This window comes from Mirounga angustirostris, unplaced genomic scaffold (assembly GCF_029215605.1).
Source record: "Mirounga angustirostris isolate CCGP_5_RB_7025 unplaced genomic scaffold, mMirAng1.0.hap1 SCAF_13, whole genome shotgun sequence".
Classification (NCBI taxonomy): domain Eukaryota; kingdom Metazoa; phylum Chordata; class Mammalia; order Carnivora; family Phocidae; genus Mirounga; species Mirounga angustirostris.
This window is the reverse complement of record NW_026991721.1, coordinates 52,092,634-52,111,800: the sequence shown is the minus strand read 5'-3', so window position 1 is coordinate 52,111,800 and position 19,167 is coordinate 52,092,634. Positions and strand designations below refer to the sequence as shown.

At 37.1% G+C, this 19,167-nt stretch overlaps 1 protein-coding gene across 2 annotated transcripts in view; it reads right to left on the bottom strand.

Annotated features, from left to right (window-relative positions):
* The window catches only part of RSF1 (remodeling and spacing factor 1), a 169,347-nt gene that overhangs the window by 45,031 nt on the left and 105,149 nt on the right, over window positions 1–19,167 (bottom strand). For both annotated transcript variants that reach the window (XM_064576868.1, XM_064576867.1), the window contains exon 5: window positions 14,193–14,347. In XM_064576868.1, the coding sequence (XP_064432938.1) occupies window positions 14,193–14,347 (155 nt within the window). The remainder of the gene's footprint in view (window positions 1–14,192; window positions 14,348–19,167) is intronic.

Here is a 19,167-nt window from a genome sequence, read left to right as displayed (position 1 = left end):
ATGTTGTTTATTTGAACAATTTCATTAAAAATTAAGAAGATATGAATCAGACAAACTTTAATGCTCTAGTGCCACTTCCAAACTGGCTAGTTATGAGACCTTGGGAAAACTATCTTCCTACATTTCTTTAGACTCTAAACTCAAAGTGAAATAAAAATACCTATCGTCACGAAACTGCTGTGAGGGGTGCCTGGGTGGCTCTGTCAGTTAAGTGTCCGACTCCTGGTTTTGGCTCAGGTCATGATCCCAGGGTCATGGGATTGAGCCCCGAGTCAGGCTCTGTGCTTGGCAGAGTCTGCTTGAGGATTCTCTCCCTCTCTCTCTGCCCCTCCCTCAACATGTACTCTCCCCTCACCCTCTTCCCTCAAAGAAAGAAAGAAAGAAAGAAAGAAAGAAAGAAAGAAAGAAAGAAAGAAAGAAAGAAAGAAAGAAAGAAAGAAAGAAAGAAAGAAAGGAAGAAAGAAAGGAAGAACGAACGAACAAAGGAAAGGAAAGGAGAGAAATTGTTGTGAGGGCTTTTTTTTTTTTTTTTCCTTTTTAATGAAGCCTGTGAAGCACTCTGTCCAGTATTTGAGAGCTGTTATTATTGTTATCATTCATTATTTGGCTCCTTCTTACCATAAACTTTAGCCACATTAGAAAATGCAGGGTTTCCCAAAAATGCCATCATTGCTTAGAAAGCCATTTCTACTCTTCTTTACCTCCTCATTCCTCTCTTTCCCAATTTGTAAAACAATTAAAAATATCAATAACTTATCCCACATGATTGCTAATGATTACTGAAGGACGCATTAAATGATAATCATTATTATTATATTATTGACAAAATCTTACATCTGTCAAGCCCATGGTAAGCATTCAATGATAATCATTACTAATCATAATATCGTAATCATTATTTTATTACAGTATTGGCAAAATCTTACATCTGTCAAGCCCAGTTAAAACATCACTGGATTTTATAGTTTTATCTGAGTTTTTCCCGCACTAAGAATTAACCACTCCCCCTCCTGTTTGCATACTGCTTTACTTATTTGAGAGAGAGAGAGAGAGAGAGAGCATGAGCAGGGTGAGAAGCAGAGGGAGAAGCAGGCTCTCTGCTGAGCAGGGAGCCTGATACAGGGCTCAATCCCAGGACCCTGGGATCATGACCTGAGCCAAAGGCAGACGCTTAACGACTGAGCCACCCAGGCGCCCTTCTTTAAGGAATGTTTAAAGACTTGGGAAAATCCTCATAGTAGAAGAAGTGTAAGGGCGCCTGGGTGGCTCAGTTGGTTAAGCGACTGCCTTCAGCTCAGGTCATGATCCTGGAGTCCCTGGATCGAGTCCCTCATCGGGCTCCCTGCTCGGTAGGGAGTCTGCTTCTCCCTCTGACCCTCCCGACCCTCCCCCCCCATGTGCTCTCTCTCTGTCTCTCTCTCAAATAAATAAATAAAATCTTTAAAAAAAAAGTATAAAAAGTAGGATATATAATTGCATTTATCACATAATCTCAATTCTAATAAATAAATAAACAACCATGCCTAAAATAAGCACTGGAAAGAAAGAAATAACAATATTAACAGTGGTTTTCCCTCTTGGTCACAAGATAATAATTTTTATTTTTTGCTTTACACTTCTCCAAGTTTTCTAGAACGAACATGTATTATCTTTACAGTGAGATAAACTATAAGCAACCCAATTATAAGAAACCCTGGTTTGCCCAGGACTGAGGGGTTTTCTAGGACATGGGACTTGCCATGATAAAATAGACAATCCTAGACAAAGGAGAACAGCTGGTCACACTATTCCCATTCATGCTGACTTGTCATTAAAATTAAATATGTACACTGCTGTTTCTACAATGGTACTGCTAAATTTCTCTGGAACCATCTCTCATTCTGTTTATCAACTAGAGTAAAATGTGTTGACCATTTTGCAAGACAGCCAATTAGGGCTTAAGGAACATTAAATAGCAGAGCAATGCAAATCTACTCTGGACCACAAAAGCAACTCTTCAGATTTAGTATTCATGAATTTAGGTAAGTTTACATTTACCTTTTTAACATACATTCAAAATTAATTGGCAGTAAACAGGCACAACGCATATATCATGGGCAGAGATCTATATCAGCTACTGGGAATAAGACTGGTATTACAATAAATTCATGGTCACCAGCTATCCCTGAGACACTGACACTGCCAGTAACCTTCCCCCTTTTCTCTAGCAATAACTATTTCAATGTTCTTCACTATCCTTAAACCTGTGATCTCTCTGCTATGTCCACATTTTCAGATGATTCTGTCCTCCATTTCACAGAGAAAATAGAAGCCATGAGGCAGAATGCTCCTTCTCATCACCTGACCTGTAAACCTACTCCTGTTAAAATACAGATGCTATTTTAAGCTAAGGCCAATCCTTCTACCTATTTTTTGGATCTCATCTCCTCCAGCTTACTCAGGAAGGGTTTTATTTTTTTAATTTATTTTTTTTTAAATATTTTTATTTATTTATTTGAGAGAGAGAGAGCGCGAGCGCACAGAGGGAAAGTGAGAGGGAGAAGCAGGCTCCTGCTGAGCAGAGAGCCCAATGCAGGGCTCAATCCCAGGACCCTGAGACCATGACCCAAACCGAAGGCAGCCACTCAACTGACTGAGCCCTGCAGGCCCCCCAGGAAGAGTTTCAAACAGTGCTGTCATCTCACTTGTTTTAATGGGACCTCAGTGGCTGTACTATGCCAAGTAAATAAAGAAGACCAAGGAGAGAAACAAGAATAGTTTGGGAATTATTTCAAGAGAATTCATGATAAAAGCTTTTCAAGGTCATCTCATTTTATTCAGACTAAAAATCAACATTCTCAATAAACCACAAGGCCCTATACAACCTCTGCACCCCTCTCCCCCACCTCCCATAGCCTGACCTCCCTGACCTCATTTCCTCCTGTATTAGAATACCCCTCACTCATTCTGTGTCAGCTGTATTACTCACCTTGCTATAAAACAGGAGCCAGCAAATTTATTCTGTAAAGGGTCAGACAGTAAATATTTTAGTCTGTATACCAACTAATCAACTCTACCTTTGTAGTAAGACAGCAACTATGGACAATAAGATACTAAAAGAATCAATACATCTAATTAACAAAAGAAAAGCAGGCCAGGTGGCACCTGGGTGGCTGAGGTCATAATCCCAGGGTCTTGGGATCACGCCCCATGTGGGCTTCACACTGTCCCTCCCCTTGTGCCCCTCCCCCCACCTGTGCGCGTGCACACACTCTCTCTCTCTCAAATGAATAAATAAAATCTTTAAACAAAAAACAAAGAATAGCAGGCCGTATTTAGCCTGCAGCCCCTACTCTGCCAATCTCTGCTCTAACATATTAAGTAGACAATGCTTCCCCCTCAGGGTCTTGCATTTGTTTCTGTCTGCTTAAAAAAACCTTTTTTCCTCGGGTATCTTCATGGCTTGCTCTTGCCAACCCTTTAGTTTTTACTCAAGTGTCACATTTTCAGTGAGTCCTTTTCTAACCCCCAATCTAAAGTTACACCCTCCCTCATGCCCCAAATTATTTTACCTCCATAGCTCCTTATCATCATCTAATATACTATGTATTTACTGATCTTGTTTATTGTCTACCTCCCCATATTATGTAAGTGTCATGAAGGCTAGAAGTCAATTGATTTTGTTTACAGGTTTATTCCAAGTACTCAATAAATATTTGTGGATTGGAATGAATGAATGAAATATTACAGGTAAAGTATCAACCATGCTTATGAGAGGAATATATTTTTGCAACTGAAATATTTTGCTTGGCAAAGAAACTTTTCACCATTTTAAAGATGTTGACAGATTTTACAGTTTCCAAAAGGGGCTCAAAATACTGCAATTATCCTTTGATTGTATCAATATCATGTACTTAATGGACAAATAAGAGGAGCTGCCTAAACTAACACAGCAGTACGACCAATTTACTACATGCTAAAGGGATATGAATTGGTGCCAATTTTAAAATAATTTATTTATTTGACAGAGAGAGAGAGCGCGAGAGCACAGTCAGGGGAAGTGACAGGCAGAGGGAGAAGCAGGCTCCCCACGGAGCAGGGAGCCCAGCAAGGGGTTTGATGCCAGGATCCTGAGATCATGACCTAAAGCAGAAGGCAGATGCTTACCGACTGAGCCACCCAGGCACCCCTGATGCCAATTCTTTTATAATTTATTTGAAAAATTACACAGTAGATATCTGACAGAGGATTTTTTTTAATAATTAACTATAACAGGGGCGCCTGGGTGGCTCAGTTGGTTAAGCGACTGCCTTCGGCTCAGGTCATGATCCTGGAGTCCCGGGATCGAGTCCCGCATCGGGCTCCCTGCTCGGCAGGGAGTCTGCTTCTCCCTCTGACCCTCCCCCATCTCATGTGCTCTCTCTCTCTCTCTCTCTGTCATTCTCTCTCTCAAATAAATAAATAAATAAAATCTTAAAAAAAAATAATTAACTATAACAAAATAAAGAAAGCCACACAGAACAAATAACAGATTAATAAATTATTAGAAGGCAAATAGGAAATAGGACCTTGCCAGCTATTTTGCAAGCCTTACACATGCCTCTTCCCAAGAATTCCCTCTCCCTACCAAGAAAAACCATTAACTTGACTTATGTTAAGCACGTCCTTATTTTAGTTTTACCTATGTATTATTTTCCTTTTTCTGTCCCTTTAATTTTCTGTTGTCCCCTCCATCCTTTACTTTTCTTGCAGTTTATTTGTTCAAGTCACTGAATCATTTGTCCTATAATTTCTGGATTACGCTGACTGTACTCGCATGCTCCTCTGCCCTTTCTGTCCCTTAAATCGTCACTTTGATCTATAGCCTTCATCAGATTCAAGTTTAATTTTGGGGGCAAAACTACTTCAGTGATGGGCCTTAATGTCTGATTATTTCTTTTTGTGATGTTGATACTGATGCTCACTATCTAAAACCTTTATCAGGAACTGCAAAATGGTGATATTCCCGTTCTATCATTCCTTCATCAGTGACTTGTTGGAATAAAATCTATAAACTTTACAAATTCACTATTTTGTTATATGGTGGTACAGTACATATAGAAAAGGAAGGATAAGTGTTTGATTCTTTTATTTAACAATTTTCAAAACCATAATTTGATCGCCACTGGCATTCTCCAAAGGTAACCAATTTTTCTTTTAGTATCATAATGAAAGTAATGGATTTAAGCATATTCAATTATGATCTCTTTAAGTTGGCTCTTGAGTCTTTTTTTTTTTAAAGTAGGCTCCACACGTGTGGGGATTGAACTCATGACCCTGAAATCAAGACCTGAGATGAGATCAAGAGTTAGATACTTAACCGACCGAGTCATCTAGGTGCCCTGACTCTTGAGTCTTTTTGACATGACTTGATAACATCCACACTACCTGGAATGATAAAATGTTTCTTGGCTCATTCTCATTATGCCTCTGAATTGGTGGGAAACTTTTTCACAAACACAATCTAGGTGTTAAGGCTGATCACTATTATTGGGTTGGACACTGTTTCTAAGTTTTCTCAGTGGACAGAACTAGAAAATATATGTATATTTTTTTAATAAAAATAATTCATAAATTCATAATGCTATTTCAGTGTTTTCTTAATATCTTCTATCTTACATCTTATAATCCCCCCTTGAGAATCTTGGTTTTAAAGGCAACACGGGTGATATAATTAAAATATTAGTTATTATTTTTTTCTCATGCTAGATACAAAATATTCTCAGAATAACAGTATTGACACCATCATCAGTGATTTAATAAAAAGTTAAGAGGTATTTGTGTGTACTCTTCCCATTTTTTCTCCATCTGTCTTACTCTAGCTCCACTGTCAAAACACATATCCATTAAAGACTACACATTCTTTCTCATATCTGCCATGTAGATTTAGGTACGTGTAACTACAAATTTAATGCAACATTCTTTTTAAAATCTTATTTTGAAATAAATTTAGACATACAGATATGTTACAAAAATAGTTCAAGTACACCTTCACCCTGTTTTTCCTAAAGTTAACAACTTAGATACCTATAGTACAATTATCAAAATCAGGAAACTAACATTAGGAAAATACTATTAATTAAACAGATTTTATTTAAATTTTGCCAGTTTTTCCCCAATGTCCTTTCCATTTAAGAATCCAGGACTCATTTTGTTCTTGTTTGTTCTTGTCTCCTCCAATGTGTGACCGTTCCTCATTCTTTCCTTGTTTCTTCTGACTCTGACACAGTAATTTTGTAGAATACCTCTTAATTTTGGCTTTTAAATGTTTTCTCAAGATTAGATTGAGATTATATATTTTTGACAAAAAACCCACAAAAGAGATGCTGTGCATTACATCAGAGAATACAGGATGTCAATGCCTGCTCATTTAGTTAAGGTGCTGTTGGCTGGTTATTACACTATGAAGTCACCATTTTTCTCCTTATAACAGGTAGATATCTTGGGGAGCTCACTGAAATTATGCTAATATTCTGTTGCTCCATAAATTGTAACCCACTGATTTTAGCATCTGTCAGAGATCTTGCCTGCAACAACTATTATTGTAGTGTTTCCCAAATGGTGATTTTGTATTTCCTTCATTCCTAACCAATATTTGTCAGCAGGGAAGGCTGTCCCTTCACCTCTATTTACTTATTTACACAATTATGTACTTACATTAAGCAGAACTCATGGGCATTTATTTAAATCTATGGTTGAAATCTATCATTAATATAAATTTGTAGCTAAAACAGTTTCTGCTCTCACTACCGAGAGCTGCTTCTTACTGGCACCTGTGTACTACTGATACGCCCAAATGCTTTTTTGAGCACGTCCTTAGTCTCGGCGTTCTATGATGTCTGAGGCTCATCTTGTATTCTCCCTGCCCAGCGCCAGAATCAATCTAAGGAGCGCTGGTTCCTTTTACTGGAAAATGGTATTAATCTGGAGACCAAGAGTACACAGTACTACTGGGGTATCACTGTTCTTAGTCCTCCCATAACCAGAAGTAGGAAACATATATATGAATTATTAAGCCAAAAAATGAAGATGTTTTTATGTATTTTGAAAGCACTCACCACTGATATTATGTTAGTCATTCTGGCTATCTGAAGCTCATTTGCCTGAAGATTTCTAAAACAGACCTTAGATAATTAAGTTTATCTGCAGTCTTTATTTGAAAGCCAGTCTGGCTGGAAACGTAATCCCTGGGTCACATTTTTGTTGCCTTACTTGTGTTATGGCGTTTTATTCTATCACAAAGCATTGCTTTCAAATACAGTGATGGCAGTCTGATTTTCATTCTGCTGTACGTCACGTGGTCTTTTTGCCTGGATAACCGGAGCCTTTCTTCTTCAAATCCCAGTAATTTTACTGGAATATGTCTTAATGTTGGTTGTTCTGGGTTCTTTTTCCAAGGTATGCAGTGCCTTTTCAACATGCAGCCTAACAACTTTGTTTCAGGAGGTTTTGTTAAGCAGACTTCAGTATTTTTGTCTGTTCCCTTGCTTTGGTTTTGGTTTTCTTTTTTGTTGACCCTTGTTGGATTTTCTTTCCCATCTTCAAATCCTTATCTCTTTCTGTCAAATCTTTCTCTCTTTCATTTCTTTTTGATTAAAAAATATATATAGCTTTCCATTTGCTATTTTGTAAAGGCACTAATCCTTGAGTTTGTCCACTCTGATGTTTCTTCTAGATTTGTGGGAAATCTTGACTCTTCTGAGTTCTACCACCTTTGAAGTTACAGTTTTCACATTTTATGGGAATGTCTTTAGGATAAGCTTTTATTCTCTGCAGTGATGTTTTTCTGCTTATTTTCTTTTGTTCTTATAATCCTGTGGGATTTACTTTGATCCTTTTTAGTTGCTAATTTTTATGTCAAATAGATAGTTTTTCTAATTTCATAGCTCTAGAGCTCCCCATCTGTTATTTTTGTGAGATATTCAAATTTAAAGTGATTTACTTAATGAGATGAATGAACTCTATTCCTCTCTCATACTTTTATTTGAAGCTTCTTTTTTGCATGCTTAAATTGGATTTAATTTGGATTCTATTCCTAGCAGTTTGGACAAAGCTCAGTGTGGAGTTTGTTCTGGAAGGGAGGTTTGCCTGGAAAAGTTTGAGAACTCCCAAGGCCCACAGTACCCCTGAGCCCCTTTAAGACCTTAGTTTCAGATACTGTCTAGTTCTAAATTTTTGCCATTAATATGTTCCTTTAATGAAGGAATCTGTAGAGACTCAAAAGCCATACCACTGCCATTTTCCAACTGTGAATGATAACTTTAATTCTTCGTTCTAATTCAAGTCACAACAAACTTAATCAGAATGCCAATAGTTAATCTAATCATAAGATTTCTTTTGCTTTTCTCCTTCCCTCTCCAGCAAGCACAAATCATTCACATAAGAAGCAACATGATCTGTGTCCTATTGTTCCTGGCATAAAAATAAAAGAAATGCAAACTTCAATGTATTTTGTCCTTTATCCTGACAATTTAAGGCAGGCCTACCATAAAGAAGGAATGATGGTGATGATAAAAATAGTACATTTTCTTTTGTTTTTATAAAGGAAACTATTTAAGATATTGTAACAAGGTGACAATAACACCTGTATTTATCTGCTCTCTCTATACTTTTCTGTAGTGAAACAATATTTAACATGGTAATATAAAAGATTATTTTGTGCCAAGTACAAGGACATTTTAAAACCCATCCATAAGTCTCTAAATTAAACACCCATATCATATCAAAACCTTTCTATGTAGCTGTAACAATTAGTACCGTTCCCCCCGCCCCCATAGAAGGCGTTACAAACTCTAATGGCCACAGGAGCCAGGCAAGAAAACATAAATGAGGCGTAAGAAAAACATAAAGTTAGAAATATAATTAAATTCTGTTTTTACTGAACACAATATAAACATGTATAATGTTGGTGATTATATTTTAAATTTTAAAAAGCTACTAAAGTTTTATTATTTTATTTCTTAATTCATTGTTCCTTTGATTTGGAATCAGAAACTGGATCCCTGTTTCTGGGAACGGGGGCTGGTCATTACGACAGTGTTGGATCTAGTACTTAGCACTGTTATATGCAATACAGAGTTTAGCCTTGAGTCATTTAATAGGGAGTTTACTACTATATACTTTATGCCAGTAAACAGCTGCTGGTGAGCACGAAGTATTAGCAAACACTGACAGAATTTTGTATACAGGGAATCTACTCTCAGGATTTTCACATAATTTTTATAACTGAATGCCATCATTATTTAGTTTTCAGTACTGTACTAGTAAACTTTGGTTTATATTACTTTAGAAAGGCAAACTGAACAATATTCATTTTCCTTTTTTTTTAAAAGATTTTATTTATTTATTTGGCAGAGAGACAGAGAGCGACAGCAGGAACACAAGCAGGGGGAGTGGGAGAGGGAGAAGCAGGCTTCCCGCCGAGCAGGGAGCCTGATGCGGGGCTCGATTGCAGGACCCCGGGATTGTGACATGAGCCGAAGGCAGATGCTTAACGACTGAGCCACCCAAGCGTCCCTCTGACTTCAAACTTAAGAAGGGAAATTAAGGGGCACCTTAACCTGAAACTAATATAACACCGTATGTTTAAGTACACTGGAATTCAGAGAAAAGAAAATATATATATATATATAACTGCTCATCTTAGCATAAGAAACAAATCTTAAAATTGCAGTTCTCCCCTTATCCCTCCTAATTTCTCTATCAGGTATCTTTTCCATTACCCATATTACTATGGGACTGTTTCATAATACTACATGTATGGACTGAATTATTCCCCCCTTAAATTCATGTTAAAGCCCCCATCCCCAATGTGACTGTATTTGGACACAGGGCTCTTAGTGAGGTAATTATTGTTAAATGATATAAAAAAGGTAGAGCCCTAATCCGATAGAGCTGGTGCCCTTATAAGAAAAGGAAAAACACCAGATCACTCTCTCACCACACACACAAATACAAGAGGCCATGTGAGCAGAGAGAAGGCAGCCATTTGTAAGCCAGGAAGGAAGCCTTCACAGAACCTGGTCTGCTGGCACCCCAATCTGGGACTTCTAGCCTCTAAAACTGGGGGAAAATAAATTTCCGTTGTTTAAGTCACCAAGCCTGATATCTTGTTATGGCAGACAGGGCAGGCTAAGATACTACATTAAGTTGTATTATTTTGCCATGTTGAATTTAAGCTTTATATCAGATAGCAAGTTAGTAATGGCCGCAAGAGAATCATCTGTAGCTTAGTTTACCTATTATAATTGCAGGAATATCCTTCACTGCTGCCAACAAGTCGCCTCTCTCTTTTTCCTTTCTCTTGTTTTTTCAATATTTGATAGACACATGAATATAATAATTTTTTTACTTTATATCATAAGAAAAACAAAATGTAAGTACTAGGCTAAGCAACTGAGATTAAGCCCAATTTTAGCGGACACAGAGAGGACTGAGGTGAACTGGAGAATGCAAATTCTAAGGAGAGTCAAACATTACTCAGCTGTACAGCTCACCGTTGATAGGCAAAAATAATGCTCCATTGTTAGCAGCTCTTCTAATTTCCAATTTTAAATGTTCACAGCAAATTCAAATTAAAAAAAAACAACAAACATGTGAAAACATGTTCCCACAAAAATCTGTATATGAATGTTCATGATGGCATTATTAATAATAGCCAAAAAGTGGAAACAACTCAAATGTCCATCACCTCATGAATGAATTAACAAAATGTGGTATATCTATACAAGGAAATATTATTCAGTCATAGGGGTAGGTAAAAAGCGGCAAGTGACTGCTTAACTGTTACAGGGTTTCTTCATGGGGTGATGGAAATGTTCTATAATTAGATGGTGGTGATGGTTGCACAACATTGTGAATATACAAAAAACCACTGAATGGTACACTTTAAAATGCTGACTTTCACCTTAATTAAAAACAAAACAAAACAAAAAACAAAGCAGAACTGTACAAACCAAAATAAACATGTTTTCAGGCCAAATCAAGTTTGCAAGCTGCCAATCTACAATTTCTATTCTCTGTTAAAGATTCTCAAGTGATATTCTTTACCCATTCTACATATAGGCAGAAGAGTATGATGCAAAAGCTAACAAAAGGAAAGTCTTTTTCCAATTAGCAGAAAAAACTAAAGGTTAGGATTTCTTCAACTTTGTTTTTCCCCATATAAGTTCTTTTTAGCTTTCTGGTCCCTTTCAAATTAGAATACAGTATCTAACATGGAGTGAAAATATATATTAAACTTTATGGTGTCCTAGAAGAATAGTAACTTCTAGGCAGTATACCACCAGACAAGACATCCAAGACATCCTGGGTCTTAGAGAAGGGCTTAAGTTATACCTAACACTCACTCACTTTGAAATCTATTGTCTATCACAATCTGAGAAGAACAAGTCAGCAAGTATTTGAGAGCTTCAAGCTTTGTAGTACGACTGACCCTAATATAAGTGGGGAAAAAATAGTATTTAAGTGCTAGGAGAACTTAGAAAAAGGATCAAGATTCTGAGATTCCAGATGGCCCTGAATAACTAGAATCCCCAGAGTGGAGGAAAAGTATCTCAGGGAGATAAAAGCATGATAAGGACACAGAAGGAATGCCCAAGACACAAGGAGAAAATAAAGGCATCTAGATAATCCGGAACCAGTGCTCATGTAAAAAACTAGTGGGATGGTAATTAACATAAAAAAAACCACAAAATCTAGTGGGAGATAACACTAGAAACATCGTTTGAGGCCAGACTGTGAGATTCTGAATGCCAGTTTAAGAAATTCTGACTTTTTCAAAGACAATTTCAATAACCTTTGAAATAAAAAACCAATTTAATTACTCAGTTAGTGAATGTTTTAATAAACACATACGATGCCATCTTTAGATCTTTTCTTTGCCTGCTTTTATATGTAATGCATTTTTTCTTGGCACTTACAAAAAAAAAACTTACTAAGGTTGGATACAAAGCATGGCAATTCAACTAACAATTAAAGAAAAATCTATTTTAGTTGCAAGAATAAGAGTAGCTGTTTTATTCTTTCCCTGGTTCCTGTTTATTTTTTGTCTTATAGATGTCTGATTTCCAAATATCCCCTCTCTCCCTCCTCTCCCTGCCCAAGGGCAATATTTATTTACATCTGCAAGTAATAAAAATGATAAGCCAGAATCCCATTTCTTTGGTCTTGCTTGGAACAGAACACAATAACTACACACAAGAGGAGTGAGTAAGAGATGGGGCTTTAGGGCCCGAATAAAACTGTCGACTCCCTCAAATTATGTGTTTCTGCAGCATCTAAAGTACACAAACCCCAGAGAAAGACCAAAGACTGCCCAGGTGTGAACACTGGGTATGCCACTAACAGGCTGTGTGACCCTGGGAAAGTCACTGAAACCTCTCCTTGTCTCCCTTCTCTCATCTGGAAAAGAACCCAAAAAACCCCATAAAAAAACTGAAATACTAATTTCATACCTAACAGAGTGGTTGTGAAGATTATATGACTTAACGCATGTAAAGCACTGAGCACATTACTTGGCACATGATCAATGGTATGTGTCAGCTATTTTATCCACTTTAGTGAAAACTTCACAAAAGCCAAGGATTTGTCTTTGCTTATTGAAGTCTCATGTCTAAAATGGTGCTTAACACATAGTAGGTGTAAAATAAGTATTTCCTGAATGAATAAGCGCATTTTGCTATTAGAGTAAGAGAAACAGAAGAGACACTGTTTAAAAGAGAAAGGAGAAAACCAAAAAAGGTTACATGTCTTGATCCTCCTCCTGCGCTACTTTTTAAAGAGATGTCCTCCCCCACAGATTCTCTCTTAACTGCGTTGAGTGTTAAAATATCAGCATTCAGACATCAGCAACAGCTGTCTGAAAGACTTTACTGTATTTAAATAAATACAAGGTTAGGAGAAAACTGCCCCTATAACCTTGCTATCCAAAGGGTGGTTCTCTGACCGGCAGCATCAGCATCACCTAGGTCCTTGGTAGCTTTTTAAAATGGCAAATCATCAGCTTCACACAAGACCAATTCAATCAGCGTCTGCATTGTAAAAAGATCATCAGGTGAACAGCATGCATATTAAAATTTGAGAAGTACAACCCTAGACCACTGTAGTTGAAAAGTATAGGTGATACAAGGACCAGGGTTCAAATCTAGACTCTGACACTTTATTATCCATAGGACCTAGGGCAAGTTTATAAACTTCCCAGTTCCCTCATCTATAAAACTGAAACAATAGTAACAGCAGTTCCCTCAAGGAGCTGCTATGATGACTGAATGGAAATGCACGTGCAGCATTTGGTGGACAGCAAAGTAACATGACTAGGGGGAATGTAAAATGGCACAGCAGCTGTAAAAAAACAGTATGGCAGATCCTCAAGCTACCATATGATCCAGCAATTCCACTTCTAGGTATATACCCAAAAGAAGTGAAAGCAGTGACTCAAACAGCTATTTGTACACCTGCGTTCCTAGCAGCCGTATTCACAATAACCAAAAGGTGAAAGAAAGCCAACTGTCCACAGACAGATGAATAAACAAAATGTGAATATTCAAAATGTGACAGGAATATTATTCAGCCTGTCATTATGCTCAGTGAAATTAGCCAGTCACAAATGAACAAATATTCTATGATTTCTTGGACAGAACATCCCAAGAGTTAGGCAAATTCAGAGAGATAGAAAGCAGAATATTGGATGCCAGGGGCAGGGGAGTGCAGTGGTAAATGGGGAGTCAGTATTTAAAGGGGAGAGTTTCACATGGCAAAGATGACTCTGGAGATGGACGGTGTTGACAGATGCCCAACAATGTGAATGCACTTAATGCCACAGAATTGTATACTTAAAAATGGTTAAAATGATAAAGTTTCTTATGCATATTTAACTACAATAATAAAGGAGTTCACTAAGTATCTCTGCATTCTTAAAATTAGTCAAAAATATGTTGTGATGATCTGAACTTTTTTTATTTAAATTTTATAAATGTACAATATAAAAGAGGAAAAGTACTCAATGGCTTTTTGCTTCTTATTTTTCATTAAGGAAAAGAAAAATCAACCTCCCTCTACAGGAAGACTTCCAATTTTTCAAACTGAAAGAATTCTAATTAATATAGTTGGAAATAGGAGTGGAAGAAGAGAGAAGAAATTACAAAACAAAGCAAAACAAAACACACAAAAAAAACCTTGTTTAGGTGCTTCTTCCTCCTTTTTAGTCTCCTCATCCTCTAAGCTGGGACTTCCCCGGGAAGAGTTGTCCTGTTGGCTAGAGTTTTTCAGTAGCACAGGATCAATCTGTGCTTTCAGGAGGGCAAGAGTCTCAGCCAACTCGTTTCGATTTCTAAATAAGGGAAAAAACAAAACAGCATAAAAATCTTAATTCTGTTCTAAAGAGCTTTCAGAATAATACCTGTTAGAAATTAAAATTTAAAAAAGAAAAACACACTTAAGAACATCCAAAACACTGGTACACCTCATCTTAATTAACCTTGAATCTAACTATTAGGAATGAAAGTATACGAAAATACATTATTTTCCAAAAAGGAAGGAATCTATACTCGCTATTGATTAAAATGGCAATGCAAATCTCTTTGGCTGAAAAGAACAGTAGGAACAAAATTAAACAAAAATCAGAGTTAGATCATTTTTCAAAGTCCTATGCAATCTCTAAAGAGTACAAAAGCAATGTAAAATTTCCTTGAAGAAGCATTTTTTTTAAACAAAAATGATTCATATTCTTGATACATTTGTAAGTAAGAATTCTGTTCTACCTAGAGAAAGAATAATATTTGATACTGTTATACAATTATGATCCAGGTCTTTCTGAGTAATTACAACCAAGTCAGCTCTTATAACACAGTTAAAAAACCTAAGAATTTAGGAATCTGAATGTTGTTCTGTCAATTACAGCTTACAACTGCAGGAAGGGAATTCAATTTGAATCAAAGATACAAGAAAATCCCAAATACATAAGATTTAACTTATCAATTCTCTATTTTTAATACCCAGACGAGAGCTGTGATAGATGGTTGATTTAAATGCCACCTACAAACAAGAAAGCTCACTTGGCTATTTCACCTTCTCAGATAAGCAATGTGTAACAGTGAAGAGAAAAAGGAAACCCTGGACTAAGAGATGGAAAAGTCAGTTCTAGATCTGCCACTGAGTTAATTAATCAACACCATAATCTTCCCATCTGTGCTGTCAAAACAGTGTGTATGCACCTCTAATCCTATGTAGTTCCTATTCAGATGAAATTACTTCTGTTCTTATCTGTCATGCCACACATGTCCTCTATCCTCCTGTCCCCTGCCACCTCCATCCCAGCTCAACTCTGGTGATTGCAGAGACGCTGCCTTATGAGTAGGCTTTAAAAAAAATTTTTTATTGTTATGTTAATCACCATACATTACATCATTAGTTTTAGATGAAGTGTTCCATGATTCATTGTTTGTGCATAACACCCAGTGCTCCATGCAGAATGTGCCCTCCTCAATACCCACCACCAGGCTAACCCATCCTCCTCCCACCCCCCTCCCCTCTAGAACCCTCAGTTTGTTTTTCAGAGTCCATCGTCTCTCATGGTTTTCTACCCCTCCGATTTCCTCCCCATGAAGTAGGCTCTTAAGTAAGGAAGTATTTAATGAATAAATAGAATTCCTGTTCCTAACCTAGATGGCTATGTGCCTCTGGACAAGTCCTCTATCTTCACTAGGCTTCAGCTTCCTTATCTATAAAAGACAGGATTCACTCGAATGTTATTAAAATGGCCTCCTAAGGAAAACAATACCTTTCAGTAATTAAAATGACAATCATTTTGTCATTATGTATGGGAATGAGCACACAGGTTTATACGTATTATTAATATTGTGTATGAGAATGAATTCACAGGTTACACATATTACAAATAAAATGAAGTTTTAGAGTTTTAATAATCTAATAGTAGGAGGTCAGATTAAGACCTTTCAGAATCCTCTCTGGCACTGCCTCCACTTCACAAAAAATAACAGTAAAACTTAGATACATTAAAAAAATTTATTTTTGGGATGCCTGGATAGCTCAGTCGGTTAAGCATCTGCCTTCAGCTCAGATCGAGCCTGCTTCTCCCTCTGCCTGCAGCTCCCCCTGCTTGTGCTCTTCCTCTCTGACAAAATCTTTAAAAAAATTTATTTTGGCAAAGTTCCTATTTCCTAACTTCATTACACCAACCTGCTTCTAACCTAAGGCTCTATCCACTTAATGTTATTACTTCTCTTAGTACACTAAGAATTCCATATGTAAAAAGTGCCTCAACCTTCTTGTTATTTTTTGAAGTCATTCTGGGAACTGAATATATTTAAATTGCTCACTATACCTATTTTAAAACGCTTCTAAGCATTAGAAGAGAACCAATACTGCTACAAAATCCATGTCAATTACTGGACTAAGAAACAATGGAATTTAGCAGAAAAATTTACTGAAGAACTCCCTAAAAAGCTAATAACCTGGCTACTGTGTCAAAATGCAAGCTTCATGTAGTCATATGCTATATGAAAACAGAAAACTATCCATCTTTGGAATTCTATTTTGATCTAATAATGAGATTTAGTACGCGAATTATTTTTAAAAATCCCAAATTTGAACTAGTCAGAGTTATAAATAAACACATATTCAAATTATACCCAAAATTCTTACCACTATCTGTAGGAACTCTGAAAATAGACTATGGACGATAACAATTCAGTGTTCTGCTCTCTCTCCCTCCACTGCTGGCTTTGTTTGCTCTAAAACATTTCTTCACTCAGGTGTATTAGATATATCCCTCCAAAATACCATGCTCTCTCAGGATGTCAGGTGTCTGCACTTCTGCTCTTAGCCTGGAATGTGTTCCGCATGCCTACCCCCAACTACCCTTTCTAAAACAAGCATAGGATGAATAAACAACTGTGGTATATCCCTACAGGTCAATATTATTTAGCCATAAAAAAGAACAAAGTACTGATTTAACTACAAAAATGAACTCTGAAATGACTGTGCTCTCCAAAAGAAGCCAGACACAATGGGCACATATTGTATGATTCTGTTTATGAAATGTCTGGAATAGGCAAATTATAGAAACAGAAAGCAGACTGGCAGATGCCACTGGCTGAGTAAAGGGAGAATGGTGATTAAAACTGCTAATGTGGTATGTGGCACAGGATTTCTTTATGGGGTGAGGAAAATGTTCTGGAATTTGACACCGGTGGTGGCTGCACAACTTTGTGAACATATTAAAAACCACTCAACTGTATTAAAAACAAAAATGAGGGGTGCCTGGATGGCTCAGTCAGTTGGGCGCCCAACTCTTGGTTTTGGCTCAGGTCATAGTCTCAGTGTGGTGAGATGGAGCCCCACGTCAGGCTCCACGCTCAGTAGGGAGTCTGAGATTCTCCCTCTCTTCCTCCCCACTCCCTCACCCACTAGTGTGTGCATGCACATGCTCTCTCTCTCCTGAAATAAATACATCTTAAAAAAACAAAAATGACAGTGGCTTGGACAAGGGGATGAGGAATGATCACACTGGATACACTTTGCATAGAGCTGTTTGGATTTGCTGATAGAGTGGATGTGAAGTGAGAGAAAAAGAAAAGTCAAGAATGTGCCCCCAAGTTTTGGATCCAAGCAGGTGAAAGGATGTGACTGCTATTAACTGAGATGGGACAAATATGTTGAGGTATAAAGGTTAGAAGGTCAGATTAACAAGCAGACTGAGTGACTTTGACTAAACAGATTCTAAACTCTTGTGTTTTACTATCTGTACCTAAATTTAATTTAGACTTTGGTGAAATGGAGCATATCATCCTAATTATTATATTGTGGAATATGATTTTTTTTCCTAGTCTAAGGGTTGTTCAGAGTTAAGACTCAGTGGTATGGATTAATCCTTAAAGAAGCAACTGAGCTGACAGTACAATACCATAACAAAACAAAACAAAAAAACAGACAAAACAAAAACAAATCCAAGCATAGACATCATCCTCTGCCAAGTATGGGTTAGGTACTGGGTCCTAAACAGCACACCAGAATGATTTCCATCACAGATTACATTTATGACCCTTTATTATCATTTACTACTTCCCTGTCTCTTTCTCCCGCAATTTGGAACTCCTTAAGAAACTGCATCAAGTGTCTGCATTTCCAGAGCACAGCACACTGTGAATATAGCAATTCTTTTTTTTTTTTTTTTGAAGATTTTATTTATTTGACAGAGAGAGACACAGCGAGAGAGGGAACACAAGCAGTGGAGTGGGAGGAGAAGCAGGCTTCCCACTGAGCAGGGAGCCAGATTTGGGGCAGGATCCCAGGACCCTGAGATCATGACCTGAGCTGAAGGCAGATGCCTAACCAATTGAACCACCCAGGTACCCCTGAATACAGCAATTCTTTGTATTATAGTATATAATACTTTTACATCTTTTTTCATTTGATTCCAAATTAATGAGGTGACAAAATAGGGAAGATAATGGAGAGTGACAGTATTTCTTATGGGGGCCAAGAACCTGAAGGAAGACAGACATTAATGAGTAATAGCAACAGCATTAGTATCAATAACAGAAGTTAACATTAGTAATTACTATGTTCCAGGCCTACTCCAAGCACTTTACATGAACTAGTTCATATAATTCCAATATAACCTGATTAAAAAGGTACTGGTGTTACCCCCATTTTATAGAGGAGGAAAGTGAGGACATTGCAGAGAGGTACAGTAATTTGCCTAAGGTCACAGTTAGTACAGATTAAAGGCAGAACTCAATTATAGTCTGACTTCCAAGACCATCTTCTCAATCACTGTGCTATACTAGCAGCATATGGTTTAGAAATGTCTTTGACAGTTTGTCATTTTGGATACATAAAAACTCGACACACTGTTTAGAATTCGGCTTTTTGAAAATGATCATCAAATCATTACAATTCTTAAAACATTTTTATTGAGGTATAATTTACATACTTTGAAATGAAAGTGTTCTTAAGTGTTCAGTTCATCAGTTTTGACATTTTGGTTGCTTTCAAGTTTTGGCAAGTATGAACAAAGCTGCCATAAACATTTGTGTGCAGGTTTTTGTGTGGATGTAACTCTTTAACTCCTTTGGGCAAATACCAAGGAGTATTTGGTTGCTGAATCATATGGTGTTTAATTTTATA